The sequence below is a fragment of the Chanodichthys erythropterus genome, chromosome 5 (assembly GCF_024489055.1).
Source record: "Chanodichthys erythropterus isolate Z2021 chromosome 5, ASM2448905v1, whole genome shotgun sequence".
In the NCBI taxonomy this organism is placed as follows: Eukaryota; Metazoa; Chordata; class Actinopteri; order Cypriniformes; family Xenocyprididae; genus Chanodichthys; species Chanodichthys erythropterus.
Window position 1 is genome coordinate 4,028,983 of NC_090225.1, and position 15,628 is coordinate 4,044,610.

General features: G+C 41.8%; 1 protein-coding gene and 1 non-coding gene across 2 annotated transcripts in view; one reads left to right on the forward strand and one right to left on the reverse strand.

Annotated features, from left to right (window-relative positions):
- Positions 1–15,628, forward strand: part of LOC137020469 (cilia- and flagella-associated protein 46) — a 75,614-nt gene that overhangs the window by 21,667 nt on the left and 38,319 nt on the right. The window contains exons 17-24 of the mRNA XM_067386082.1: positions 955–1,189; positions 1,897–2,040; positions 5,197–5,307; positions 11,623–11,804; positions 12,092–12,223; positions 12,299–12,474; positions 14,020–14,040; positions 14,342–14,528. Of these exons, the coding sequence (XP_067242183.1) occupies positions 955–1,189; positions 1,897–2,040; positions 5,197–5,307; positions 11,623–11,804; positions 12,092–12,223; positions 12,299–12,474; positions 14,020–14,040; positions 14,342–14,528 (1,188 nt within the window). The remainder of the gene's footprint in view (positions 1–954; positions 1,190–1,896; positions 2,041–5,196; positions 5,308–11,622; positions 11,805–12,091; positions 12,224–12,298; positions 12,475–14,019; positions 14,041–14,341; positions 14,529–15,628) is intronic.
- Positions 13,644–13,714, reverse strand: trnag-gcc (transfer RNA glycine (anticodon GCC)). The gene has a single exon. It is a non-coding gene; the product is annotated as a tRNA-Gly (tRNA).

A 15,628-nucleotide genomic window follows, 5' to 3' on the forward strand; every position in this document is an offset into this window, starting at 1 on the left:
TATCCGTTCACACAGATCTGTGAAAATGACTAAAAACACTGTATTCTGCTACCAGGCCAGTAGATGGCAATGCCACTTTGTAAAGAAACACTAGACTTCTATAGACTGAAAATATAACACAAATTCAAAAACGCCATTGTCATATAAATGAACGGCCAAAACGCATAAAGACTTTCAGTTTTTAGTTGAAAACAGTGTTGTGTGTAAACAGCCCCTAAGTATTAAAGTTCAGTGCGTGGGTCAACCTGAGCTTCAGACATGAATGATTCTTCAAATCATGTGTATTGTTGAGGATCATGTGTCTTGTTTGTTTTATTTATTTATTATTTATTTATTTTGTGTAACTTTATTAGTTGTGTTTGTTACATCAGTCCTTACTAGTACTCAATCATTTCTTGCTAAAGAGAGTTGTGCCTTTTCATTTTATTTTTTTTATTTATTCTGTAATTGCATAATTTTATATATTTTTAATAATTTTATTTCATTATTCTATAATTACATCATTATTTTATATATTATTTTTATCATTCTGTAATTATTTATTATTTTATTTTATTATTTTATTTCATTATTATAATTCTTTTATTTTATTTTGTAATTTTAATTCATTATTATATAATTACATCATTATTTTATATATTATTTTTATCATTTTATAATTATGTAATTTTGTATTTATTATTTTATTTTATAATTTTATTTCATTATTTTATCATTCTTTTATTTTATTTTTGTAATTTTATTTCATTATTATATAATTACATCGTTATTTTATATATTATTTTTATCATTCTGTAATTATGTAATTTTGTATTTATTATTTTATTTTAAAATTTAATTTTATTATTATATAATTCTTTTATTTTGTAATTTTATTTAATTGTTATATGATTACATCATTATTTTATATATTATTTTTTAAATAATATTGATTGTGTCTGTGCTTTATTTCAGGGAAGTGGTTCTTCTGGTCATGCTTTGTGACGCTGTTGCTCAGGGACTCATCCAGCCGTGGTATGGGACGTCTATACATGCCGATCAAGAATCACAGGACGCAGAGAAGGGAGACGTTCAGCTGCCAGCTGAAAAGACAAAGAAATTGCGAGGAAAAAACGTGGAGAAATCAGGCTTGACCCACGGCCCTCAGCTGGACGCTGCTGCCATGCAGGACATTAAGAAAGCTTTAGAGGTGAGCAGCTGTTTTTAGTCCACTTGAGGCTGGAAACACCAAGCAGCATTTAACAAAGACACTCTTATCTACATGCACACTGGAGCTCACCTGGGAAACTGCCCCTGTGCGAAGCATTGATCTCAGACCATAAATAGGCTCTGTGAATATACTCTCTGACAAGGGCCTTGGAAAGCTGAAGGCTGGCCCTGAATTTAAAACAAGCTAAGTTCAATTGCAAGTTGCAATTCAAATATATAAACCTTAAATTTAGGCATAAGAAGATTCACAGATAGATTCACAGTCTGACTCAGCCACTAAATACACAGTTAAACACCTCATGTGTTCTGCTGCTTCCCTTCTTCACGATCCCTCTAATTAAATTTCCTTTTGCTGTCTTTTGTGCAGATTTACAGGCCCTCCTCTGCACATATCAGCGGTAATTCCACATGAAAGCCTTTTTAGTATAGGGAAATTATTCACTAACTACTTTTCCTAACACTGCTCTTTTCAAACTCGACATGAGAAGCTAATCTCGCTTACGTTTTTATCAATTTCTAACACGCGTCAAGCACCATGCTGGCTCAAACAAACTTTTTTATTTTATACGAGATTTATATGTAAAGCTGTGAAGTTTAAGAGCAGAAAGTTTGTGGATGTGTGGGTGAAAATGAGGGGAGGTTTGGACATCTGCCTTCTGTTGATACCTGACTGTGTGTGTTGTGTAGGTTTGTGACTTTGCGCTGAAACTTTCCAATGGAAATGCTGAGCCGGTGCCGGTCACGGTGAGGAAGCAGCTCTTGAGCACGTGGGTCTCCGTTAAACAGCTGCTTCACCAGCAGATTGGACAGAAACTGGACATCACTGATGAGGTGACATCAAAAAACAAAACACACCTGTCAAATGGTCTTTTTTGAATAGATTAAGCTGATGCCAATGATCAAAAGTTTGGCTGTGGGGGACTTAAAGGGATAGTTCACCCTAAAATGAAAATTAAGTCATTATATACTCATCTTGGTGTTGTTCTAATGCGCTTTATTAATCAAGATTAATAAAAACGTGACATGAAAACAATACTTTCTACTCGGAGGTGAATATATCCGTTGTGTTTGTCGCAACAAGAAGTATCGCTTTCATATCTCTTATTCTGCCTATTATTGGACAAATGGAGTTCCTGTCCAGAGATATTTAACTCTGTGAAGAAAGTACACAGATACTTTTTGTTTTGGGCATTACTAGGCATTGTATTTCATGTTTTTATTAATCTTGATTCCTCACAACTCGTGTGATTATCTGGGCGAGTCGGAGTTAACTGCAGAGCTAATAGAGTCTCATGAAGGCACAGTCGAGCACACAAGATCAATTTCCAAGGGCAGAATTTTTTCGTTAAATAAATTAAGTAAATTTTGGTTTGTTTTTCACCAAACCCTATCGTAGGCGTAGCTTGATGATGCCAAGTTTGAGCACGGAGTCTTGGGACATGTTGTCTTCACCTCAACGGCCGGTGGAAAAGAATTGAGATAGGAAGTAATCGTGTTCATGGATGCGATTATTAACATTACTGTAGTATGAAGCAGAGCAAGACCGGGACTTTTATTATGACGCAGTCGCTGGCGCTACTTCCGCTTTTCCGGTCATGAGTATGAGGTAAAGCAGCTCTGTTTATCATATTAGATACATTTGAGAGTGTTAAAAATGTTATAACGTTACTCTGTGCGTTCGCTCGACGGCGGCTGTGAGACACTGTTACACACTGCAGTAAGATAGATCCATTTTACAATATCATATTAAATGCTGGATGGCTTGTGTTGATAAATTGCATGCATTTCATTTAAAAACGTATTGTATGATGGAGAAAATTCTGTATTACTGTTACTAAAAATAAAGCTGCATCTGATTATGCTATGTTAGCTACTTCACAAAATAGTGTTTTTCTCTGAGGCATGGTAAAGCATGGTACTCGCAAAAAAAATCAAGAAAATTTGATTTAAACAATAAGACTAAACGTGTTGAGCTATATAACAATAATTAGTTTTCTGTCTATAAATATATCAAAACAGTTGTTCCCTTGTCTATTAAAACATGTAAATATTAAAGCGTTCTTGGTGTTTCCATGGTTTCTACAAAATAAAACCGGAAACCGAGGGTAACGCGGGTATGACGCAATTGACAGGCGACTCCTCACACGTCCCGGAGCCTTGGGTAAAATTGCAATTTTCTCATGATTTACAAATAGTTGGAAACATTTGGGATTTTGTTAGTACTCAAGTGAACAAAATATATAACACTGGCCTAGTGGTTTTTTGATATTTTACTGGAAAATTCTTACATATTGCACCTTTAATTGTTTAGTTTGTTTGTCTCACATCCCACTGGAATTCATGGATTTATGACCTATACTGCATCCAGCCACCTGGGGGCGATCGAGACGCTTTGGCTTCACTTTTCAGGACTCCTGTGGCATGCTTGCTTTTTACCAGCATCGCAATAATATTGTAATTATAAGCTCTGAGTTTTGTTACTTTCAATAAGAAACATCTTTCAAATTCTGTCCATTTTATCACGAAATTCAAACAATAAATGCCGTTTTGACGCTTTTTGATGTGGCGTGACAGATCGCCTCAGTTCAAATGGCAGCACGTAGCGCGATCATCTCTTCATCACTGCTAGAGAATAAACATGAATGAACATGAAGGTATGTTGATAGATAGATACAGTACAACTTACTGAAACGTATATCTCTTGTACTCGCTCAATCAGCGGAAAGATGTCAGTAAAACAATATGTCACATAGTATTACATTTACCTCAGAAATGCCATTCAGTGTCAACAGCTTGTTAGTTCACTATAGAAATTAAGTGTTTCGCTAAATGCACTATTAGCCTATATATTCATTAAATTTTACTTAGCCTGTTAGTTAATGTAAGGCCTAAATAAATCCGTCATGAAACCAAGTTATGACAGCCACTGTGTAAATGATTATATTTCAACAACGAACTGAAGAAACCAAAGTTAATGCAAAAACTTACTTATGTGTAATTTACATGTTTACAATACATACATTTTTATTATTATTTGAGTGTTGATGATTATCTAAAATAAAATAAATAGCAACTGAATTTAATAATTTGGGCTCTGTTGTTAATTGTAACCTTTAATAGGGTTCCCTAATAGCATTAGCAGAGATAGATATTTTTTATCCTTAAGAGAATTTTAATTATAATTGAATAAATTCAAAGACAGAGACACAGTTTGTTCAGTAAAACATTGTTTAATAAAAAAAGAGAAAAAATTGTTTTGTTTTCTCACCCTGCTGTACCGAACCATGATTTCAAAACCGAGGTACGTACCGAACCATCGTTTTTGTGTACCTTTACACCACTATCTGTGTGATACTTTTGCTTATTTTTTAAAAAGCTTGATGCTTGTCACTATTCACGCTATTATATGGACAAGCGTGAGCGGGACATTTTTAAAAAAATTGTGATCAGAAAAAGAAAGAAAGACATACAGCATTAGAACAACACCAGGGTGAGTAAATGATGATTTCATTTTCATTTTAGGGTGAACTCTCGCTTTTAGCCTGACAATAATAATTGATTTTTTTTCTTTTCTAATTGAACCTTTAGAAAAATATAAAAGAAAATCTAAAAAATAATTTGCATATGTGTTTTTAGTTGAGTATCATATTTGATACATCAGGCTTTTATGACTCATATAGTATCATATAGTGAGAATATGGAGGAAAAAACAGCTCAGTTTTATTCAGAGGACCAAACTGAGCAAAAATATTAATGTTTTGTCTATATAAATATCACAAAAAGTAAGATGAAATAGATGCTTGTAATGTTACTTGGATCATATTTGAGACTCACATTTGAACAAGATTTTTCTAAAAAATAAACAAGTAAAATTTCAGCGAATAATTTAGAGTCCTTAGAAATGATTGTATCAAATTTGATACAGTAGGCTTTATAGGTTTAATATCTTATATCAAGCCCATAACTTCTTCATTTTGTGTCTGTCAGAGTAAAAACGAGGCAGTGACGGCCGTGTCCCGTGTGCTGGTCGCAGTCGAGATGCTTCAGTGTAACAGGAACTCAAGACTGATGGAGTTTACCGTTCCCAGCCTGTCTGTGGTGAGACCTGCTGAATGTAACAACCTGTTAAAATAGAGTTTCATGTGCAGAGAAAACTATACTGTAAGTGAACCATTAGGTCGATTGTTCTGATAAACTCAAACTGCATCAAGGTGGGATTATAATAAATTATTCATTTCTTGCAGCCAACTTTTATTCTATATTTACCTTTCTATTTGTAGCCAAACATTTACACTTTAATTTCTCTGTTTATTTTAGACATGGATGCTTTTAAATTGATTTCACTGAACAAAACATGGATCAGCTCATCACAGCAACGCTGATGCTGCGTCCCAATTCGCATATTATACGATATGTCCTAATCGAAATTAGAATTAGTGTGTCGCAAATCGTCTTGGGTTACGAGTGTAACCCTTGTTCCCTGAGTAAGGGAACGAGACGCTACGTCGGTGACGTGATGGGAATCCTCTGCATTTTTGTGTTCGTGAAGCACTATTGTATCTAACCAATGAGAGAACGCGACCTATAAAGCATGCCCGGAAACAAAGAACGCTAGCTTCTGTGATATGTCTGAAGTAAGCGCTCCAGGCATGCTGGAGGTACGGCAACGTGACGTAGCGTCTCGTTCCCTTACTCAGGGAACAAGGGTTACACTCGTAACCCAAGACGTTCCCTTTCGTGGGAACTATCGACGCTACGTCGGTGACGTGATGGGAACGCTGTCCCAACTACGCCGAGCCTCCAGGTGCCTGGCTACTATCTTGTAAAACCAAAGCACCCGGAGTTCTATTCACATTAAGATTATAAAATCTGATGAAGGTGTGCTGGGATGACCATCCAGCAGCACCACAAATGTCAGCCAAGGGAACCCCTGACATATGAGCTCTTGAAGCAGCCATACCTCTTGTTGAGTGTGCCCTAACATCCAAGGGCACGGAAGCCCCAGGGCTTTATAAGACAAAGTGATGGCCTCAACCACCCACTTACTCATCCTTTGCTTGGACGCTGGGCCCCCTCGACTCGGGGACCCATAACATACGAACAGCTGATCTGATTTCCTCCACAGGGCAGCTCTGTGGACATATGCATCCAGCGCCCTCACAGGGCACAGCAAATTAAGTTCTTCCTGATCCGGATTAGTGAACGGAGGGGGATAAAAAGCCTCCAGAACAATAGGACCTGGGACCCTAGTGGGGACCTTAGGTACGTACCCAGGCCTTGTATGTAAAAAGGCCTTAACCATGCCTGGTGCAAACTCTAAACATGATGGTAGAACCGAAAGAGCTTGAAGGTCACCTATCCTTTTCAAGGATGAGATGGCCAATAAAAACACAGTCTTCAATGTGAGCATTTTATCTGACACATCTTCCAAAGGCTCGAAGGGCGCCTTAGCCAGCCCTTGTAACACAATGGCTAAGTCCCAGGTCGGAGATTTTGGCGTACTGAAGGCCTCAACCTCAGTGCACCACGAAGGAAGCGAACAACTAAGGGGTCTCGACCTACCGAGACACCACCCATAGGAATGTGATAAGCTGAAATAGCAGCCACATACACTTTTAGTGTGGAATGAGTTAGGCCTTCTGAAAGCTTTTCTTGAAGGAACCGAAGCACACAGCTGATAGAACAATGGACAGGGTCTACCTTAAGATGACTACACCATGTAGAGAACACCTTCCACTTATACATATAAAGCTTCCTCGTAGACGGAGCTCTGGACTGAAGGATGGTCTCCACAACCTCGGTTGGGAGACCAGATTCTATGAGCCTTGCCCCCTCAGGGGCCAGGCCCACAGTTTCCACATTTCTGGACGGGGATGTAAAATCATGCCGCCCGCTTGGGACAGGAGATCCTGTCTGACTGGAAGCTCCAGAGGAGAGCCGTGAAGAAGCGATACTAGGTCCGCAAACCATATTCTCGTTGGCCAGAAAGGAGCCACCAATATCAGGTCTACCCCTTCCTGACGGACTTTGTCCAGAACCCCCCGGGAGCAGAGAGACTGGGGGAAAAGCATACAGGCGTCGCCTCGGCCACGTCTGTAACATGGCATCCAACCCCAGAGGAGCTGGATGCCTCAGAGAGTACCACAGAGGGCATTGAGTTGACTCCTCTGAGGCAAAAAGATCGACTTCCGCTCGACCGAATGTTCTCCATATGAGCTCCACTACCTCTGAGTGAAGCTTCCATTCCCCCGGACTCGCGCTCTGCCTCGACAGAGCGTCCGCCCCCATATTCAAATACCCCGGAATATACGCCGCCCTTAGCGAGAGTAATTTCCCTTGGGTCCACAGGAGGATGTGACTGACCAGTTTGCATAGTGGACGAGACCTCAATCCCCCTTGGTGATTTATGTAGGAGACCACCGTAGTGTTGTCTGTCTGAACCAACACATGGTGGCCCCTCAGGTCGGGGAGGAAGTGCTTCAGAGCCTGAAACACTGCCAGCATCTCCAGCCGATTTATGTGCCAGGAGAGCTGGTGTACCTCCCAGTGACCTTGAGCTGAGCGACCACTCATGATCGCTCCCCAGCCCGTGAGGGACGCATCTGTCGTAAGCATTACGCGACGACATGAAGTTCCCAACACGGGTCCTTGGGACAGGAACCAAGGCTTTTTCCACATGACCAGAGCACGAAGGCACCGCCGCGTGACTTTGATCATGCGAAAAAGATTTCCCCTCGGAGAAAACCCCTTGGTCCTGAGCCACCACTGTAAGGGTCTCATGTGCAGAAGGCCAAAAGTAACAACGTTGGACGCAGCTGCCATCAGACCCAACAGTCTCTGAAACTGTTTTACAGTGAGTGACCGGCCTAACTTCACCCCATTCACGGCCCCGAGAATGGAAGTCACACGAGCGGGAGTCAATTGCGCCCGCATCGTGATCGAATCCCAGATTACCCCAAGATAGTTGGCAACCTGACTCGGAACCAGCACACTTTTCTTGGCGTTGAGCCTCAGCCCAAGCTTCTTCATGTGCGACAACACAACATCTCGATGTTGAGCTGCCAGACGTTCTGTTTGAGCTAAAATCAACCAATCGTCGATATAGTTCAGCACGCGGATGCCCTGGAGTCTCAGAGGAGCCAGGGCTGCATCCACGCACTTCGTGAACGTGCGGGGTGATAGTGATAGGCCGAAGGGAAGAACCTTGTATTGGTATGCTTCGCCCCCGAAAGCAAACCTGAGGAACTTCCTGTGAGAAGGATGGATGGAAATGTGAAAATATGCGTCCTTCAGATCTATCGCCACAAACCAGTCCTCGGATCTGATCTGTGGAATAATCTGTTTGAGTGTAAGCATCTTGAACTTCAACTTCTTCACAGATCGATTTAGTATACGAAGATCTATGATCGGACGCAACCCCCCATCCTTCTTTGGAACAATGAAGTAGCGGCTGTAAAAGCCCGACATTTTGCTGGGAGAGGGAACCCGTTCTATAGCCCCTTTTTGCAAAAGCGTCGTAACCTCTTGTTCCATTACCAGAGACTGCTCTGGAGCAACCACCGTGTGAATCACTCCACTGAACCTGGGCGGACGAGAACCGAACTGAATTCTGTAGCCCTGTTCTACCATGAGCAGCACCCATTTCGAAATATTCGGAAGACATTTCCATTCCTCCAAAAATTCTACTAAGGGAACCAGCCTCTCGAGACTGGTCTCTGGTGTTTTTTGAGCACTTGGCTCGTTTATCTGACGCGGCGCACCGGCAGATAAGCGAATCACGTGCTGGCCGAACCTCCTCGGAGGATCGACAGAGACTGCTGCGCCCTGTCGCACACTGGGTGGCAGGGTTGGCAGAACAGTCCCTTGAGGGCGCCGATGGGGAACGATAGAAATTAATCGTCGAACCCCTTCGGAGGGGGCTGCCCTCAGAAACCCTGGCCCATGAGCGTCAGGATTTCTTTTGGGAAGCCTTCCGGGAAATAATGACGGTCCTCAGACCCGCCCTACCCCCGGAAGGCTTCGGCTGTGCAGCACGCTCCGGTCCCCAGGCTTTCCGCGGGGGAGCACGGGCGGCCACACTAGCCTTTTGCTGGGACCTGTGTCCCGAGGAGCCGGCTATCCGGCTGAGGCTGCCCCGCCCAGCAGCCTCAGGGGGATGAGATTTTCGGGGGAGGAACCTATGGAACGCCGCTTTCTGCTTTTTCGCCTCCTCGAACCTGTCGACGACAGTATTAACTGCGTCGCCGAACAGGCCCCCGGAGGAAAGCGGCGCATCCATAAGGATGTGTTTATCCTTCTCCTTAATATCAGCTAGGTTGATCCACAGATGTCTCTCCGTGGCCACCAGGGCTGCCATAGAGCGGCCTACTGACTTGGCCGTCTCCTTGGTGGCACGGAGAGCTAAATCTGTGGCCTTCCTCAACTCCTGAATGGTTTCGACGGTTACCTCCCCACTTTCGTCAATCTCCCCCAGCAGGTCAGCTTGGTATGCCTGCAGTATTGACATAGTGTGCAGACATGCCGCAGCCTGACCCGCTGCCGAATAAGCCTTGCCCACCAGATTCGATGTTTGCTTTAAAGGTCTGGTGGGCAACGTCGGGGATTTCAGGGACGATGCAGACTCGGGCGAGAGATAGCTCGCAAGCGTCTCTTCAACCCGAGGCATCGCCCCATAACCGTGTTGCTTCAGCCCAGTAATATTGCTGTACATTGATGTCTGCGGGCTGAAGACACGGTACTGCACAGGTCTATTCCACGACCTCGACACCTCGGTGTGGAGGTCGGGAAAGAACGGCAGTCCCCGACGCTGGGGTAGTGACCTAGCTGGGAGGAAGCGTTCATCCAACTTGCTTTTAACTTTAGGAACGCTTTCCTCCGCGGGCCAGCTTATATTTAGTCTCTCTACTGCCCGGGTCACTACCTCCATAAGCTCCTCATGGGCTGGAGATGAGGATGACGGTCCCTCATCACCACCCTCGACACCTTCAACATCGACCTCCTCGGAGGAAGATATATTCAGTGCCGGTGCCTCCCTTTGAGGGGAAGAAACCGCCGCGCGTGCTTCCACCACCAAAGGAGAGACACTAGATCTAGCAGGTAAGGGGAGCGATAAGGCAAAGCCCGTCTCTCCCCCCTCTGCTAGATCCATTTGTGAACCCCACGAGTGCAGCCTTCGCTGTGCCTCGGCAGCAGCGGGACCAGACCCGCGGGGAACACTCGCCGCGGCGCCCTCCTCAAAGAGCGCCCGGCGTGAGCGCAGCGTCCTGAGAGTGAGCCGCTCGCAGTGCACACAGACAGCCCCCTCGAGAGCTGCCTGTGCGTGCTCAACTCCCAGGCACTTCACACACATGTCGTGTGTGTCCCCCGCCACGATGAATCGCGGACAGGGAGGCGCACACTTAGTGAAACGCTGGCTTTCCGTCATTATATATATATTGTGTATGTGTCTTATTCACTTTCTGGAAACTCTTGTCCTCAGACGAAGAGATCACTTTTTGGCGAGATGGTAGACAAACAACAGTAAATAAGACAGACAAGATACAAATAGCGCTTACTGAAGACAACAGAAGCTAGCGTTCTTTGTTTCCGGGCATGCTTTATAGGTCGCGTTCTCTCATTGGTTAGATACAATAGTGCTTCACGAACACAAAAATGCAGAGGATTCCCATCACGTCACCGACGTAGCGTCGATAGTTCCCACGAAAGGGAACCTAGTTTGTTGAAATACAGTGCCTATATTTATTAAAATCAGATAAATGGGTTTGAGTGATTAATAACTCAAGACTAACACATACATTTTTACTTTCAGGAGAAAATTCTCCAAAGTGTCCATCTTGCCTGAATCCACTGTCCATTAAACATATTTTACTGTACTGTAACACTTCCACACTTTTAGGAAAATTGTTTTATTCTGTTGATTCTTTTGAAGAGGTTTTTAACCAAGTAAATCCAAATTTAGAGGAGCTTTTAGAAAGACATTTGGCCATTAACTTCTAAATGCATCATTATGCAAAAACATGACGAGAGTCTGCTAAATATGTAATTATTATGTAGTAGTTTTAGTTTGTCCCAAAGCTTGCCTACTCTTCTGCTACACACTCTTAAGTATGTACTTCTTCACAAAAAGAGTGCATACTTTTAGTGCATACTAGTATAAGTAGGTGAATTTGGACCCTGCAAGACTCAGTTGCCACAAATAGTGCACTTTTTTCATTGAGAAGGCTTTAATCAATAATATATAAATTAAGGAGATCGGTGACATCTGACATAGAATGTTAGGGTGTTCAGTTGAGTGTTAATCACTCTAAAAGCCGCTGTCAGGATCATTAAGTGAGATGTAGTGCCTGATTGTGTGTGTTTTGCTCAGTATATATTAGTAATACAGAGATGTGCGTGTTTGTTTCTGTCCTGAAGCTGGCGCAGATGGCGGCGGGCTGTCAGTGGACCGACCCTGTGCTGGAGCTGTATGTGTGGACGCAGCTCGCTCTGTTCGCTCATCAGGCCCATGACCACAACCTTGTAGTGACCTGCACCCATAATGCACTGCAGCTGGAGCAGTATGCAGTTCACAGGGTGAATACGGACACTTATGCCCTGTGAGTGCCAGTCTTACAGTATATGTACAGTACATTACTTTATTAATGCACCACATCTATATATCAACTTTATTGCATACAGTTTGATTAATAATTGATGTTAGGGTTGGGGACCATTTTTTAGGGATAGCTTATAAATCATACTAAGTGATGTTTTTTGAAATGGTAAAAATGAATAGTTTTCTGTGATTTAGGGGAGAGAATATACAGTTTGTACAGAATAAAAATCATTATGCCTGTGCAAATTCCTGTTAAAGCATGGAAACCCAACATGTGTGTGTGTTTAGGTTCAGTGTGCGTTCAGTGCAGGAGATGTTGAGCAGCGCTGCATGTGTTAGAGGTCAGAGTTTGATCCATGAGGCCAGAGGTCATCACATCAGATATATGGAGGGTCTGCGCACGCTTCAGTCCAGCGTCAGGTCAGTAACGCCACCGGATTCAACTCTTCCATTGTTACTGACTTTCTTACTCTCTCTGATTTGTGTTTGTTGTAGTTTTGCAGAGCAGGCGAGCAGCTGGTGTCTGTGTGTGACCGCAGCGGGTCACTACTGGAACGCCTGTCTTCCTCTCCTGGACACGAGACTGGACAGACGACAGCTCAGAGAACCACTGGAGCTCATCCTGAAGGCCATGGCTCATACCTACAGCAAACAAACCCCTGTAAAGGCCAGTTCACACCAAGAACAATAACTGTATTATCATCCAACTGTGCTATCACCAGCACATGATATTGTTCTGTTTATTATAAGCGCTGCAGCTTTGTCATTTGCCGCTTTAAAGGCTTGAGCTAGTTACAGCCGGGATTCTGATTGACTGTTAATGTTTTTATCATTTATCAGCTTGAAAAAATCATTCTGAAAGTTATTCCAACCATATTTTTCCGATTTGTGTGTACAGGACAGAAGTAAAAGAGCGTCTGGACCAGTGATGGAAACACCAGAGACCACAAGTGAGAATTATTTTGCTGTATTGCTAATGAACTCAAGTTGATGAATTATTACAAAGTGTACTTCATGGCCTTTATATAAAATGTTTTAGACGGTTGTAAGAAAATGAAGGATCAGCCTGCAATAGTACAGACATTTCAAAATAAGAGTCCCAGTGTATTTCGGGCTTGTTTATAATTAAAAGTCACACGCTAAGTTTTTTCTTTTTCTTTTGGGCATTATTGGTATTTTGGTTACACAGTAAATTGTATTTAATTTGATTTCCATTTAATTCATAGTAAATTATTGTAGTCTCCCCCACTGGAAGAAAAGACTAAGAACATTATTTGACACATATATTATTCATTTTATAAATTTTACTAGTAAAATTCACTGAGAGAGACACTATATGACAGCAAGGAGAACATAGGAAAAGGTGAACCATTTAAATACTGTAATTTTGCATAATTTACAATGCATAATAATGCATAATATTAGTATGTAATTAAATGTAATATGCTATGTAATTAAAATTAATTTCAATAAATAAAAATACTGTTAAAAATCACTCAATTTGTTTGTCAAATAATGTAGACCATTTTTGTGCCGTGGGTAATTTTTTTTGCCCGGCTACCACCGCAAGTATATTTCAAACCTGTGGGAAGCATTGAGTATATTATATACATTATTAACTATATTAAACATAAAATTTTACTATATTATACTGTTTTAGTATAGAGTTCCAGAAGCTTTACATACTTTACTGTGAAGGTGGATCGTTTAAATATCGATTTGTCCTGTCTGGTAAGGTTTTGTTTTGTCACAGTTTCCAGACATTGTGGGATTTTAGCATTCAGAGTAACCTTTTGTTCATTTTTGTTTTTATTTAAAAATGAAAATTAAAATATATATCTGCATTGGCCGGGAATCGAACCCGGGCCTCCCGCGTGGCAGGCGAGAATTCTACCACTGAACCACCAATGCTGATGCTAAAGCACTTCGGCCACCTGCTGTATTAAAGCTGCACTGCAGATGGCCTGCAGGAGCTGGATTTAAATGTCTTAAAAGGGATCATTCTCCCAAAACAGAAAATTCTGTAATGATTTAATACCATTCATGTCATCCAAACCATAGACTGTAAACAAATAGACACAGAAAAGAAAGAAATTGGTTGATCTTCAAAACACTAATTAATGTATATTTTTTAAATGAAACCTAAGAGGTTTCTGTCTCTTCACTAAATGTCCATGTAAATTATTTTACATGGGTTTTTGTGAGTTCATAAAGAGATATTGTTCACACCTTAAAGAGTATTAAAATGAACTGGAAAAAGCTGGAGGGTGAATAAAAATAGTGAAAACATCAAATACATGCTGAGCAGTAAATCAGTGAATGTTTTGTATTTATCTTTCACTTTTGCACTTTTAGATTTTGAAAAATCCATTTTCCTGAAAGGAAATTGTGTGTAAATAATCCTGCTGTGATTGAGTTCCTGTAGTGAACTGATTTTTTTGCTTTTATAATTTTTTTTCATGGAATTATATTTTATAAATTCAACTGACTGTGAGACTTTAGTTTAATTGAAAAGAGATGGTTTTGCTATGTTCCGAGAACTGTCCGCACCCGTCAGCCTCTTCTCTCTGTCAGCAGACGCAGGCAGACGTGATGATGACCTGAAGGTGTGGGCGTCCATGTACAATGCTCTGCTCCATATTCATACAGACAGTGGTGACTGGAGGAAAGGCCTAAAGCTGCTGGACGAGGCCGTCAGAGAGACGCCACACACCGCACACCGCCTGTGAGTCCTTCCCTCCAACACACACGGCTGCAATATCTGCACATCTGCCCTTTTTAACTTGCAGTGTTTCACGGGTCACTGGATTCAAAATGAGTGTGTGTGTGTGTGTGTGTGTGTGTGTGTGTGTGTGTGTGTGTGTGTGTGTGTGTGTGTGTGTGTGTGTGTGTGTGTGTGTGTGTGTGTGTGTGTGTGTGTGTGTGTGTGTGTGTGTGTGTGTGTGTGTGTGTGTGTGAACTACTACAGATAACCATATAATTGGTTATCAGGTCTCAAATACTGCGTTTATCAGTAAATGGCGCCATCTGGCTGGTCTCTGTTGAAAAGCATCTTTACACCGCTGTGATGCATTTACTTTCATTAATTTAGCAGACACTTTTATGCAATGTGGAATACAACAAGTGAGGAGCATGAGAAATACTAAGTTTCAAACATTATCTAGAATAGGAAAATGTGTTCATAAGGAAACAATGTTATTTACATGTAAAGAAACTCCATTTAATGTATGATTGCAAATACACATTTAGACAAAATCTTATATTGGGAACAGATAGCATTAAAGGTGCTAAAGAGGATCTTTTCGTCGACTGAGAAACCAAAGAGTGTAAGTGAGTTTTTGAAATGAGTGCATGCGTAAGAACAACCCCCCCCCCCTCCTTCACAGCATTTCGTGGGAACGCCTCCCAAAACTCGTGCAGGAGTATTGGAACATGAGTGTTTACCGCCGGCATTCGCTGTGTCGTGTTAGTGGATTCATTATGTCGGACTCACCGCAGGTAACTCATAATCTGCAGTTGTTACTCCTGTCTCCTGACAAAAACATTGCATGCGGCGCCTGTGGAGTGTGGAAAGTTACTTGAGCGTGCAGCCGTGCTCGTCTCTCACAAGGAACGTCATGGCAGTGATTGACAAGCCAGAGGGCCAATCGTTTACGTGATTGGCTGATGTTTTTAAGGCCCTACCTCGTGCACAGATGATGTATATTAATATTATTCCTTTCAGTGCACCTAATAAATTGTCTTTTATCAATTAGTAAAGTTTCAAGTAATATTGCAAAAATGTATAAAACAAAGCATCCTCTTCAGCACCTTTAAGTGAAGAGG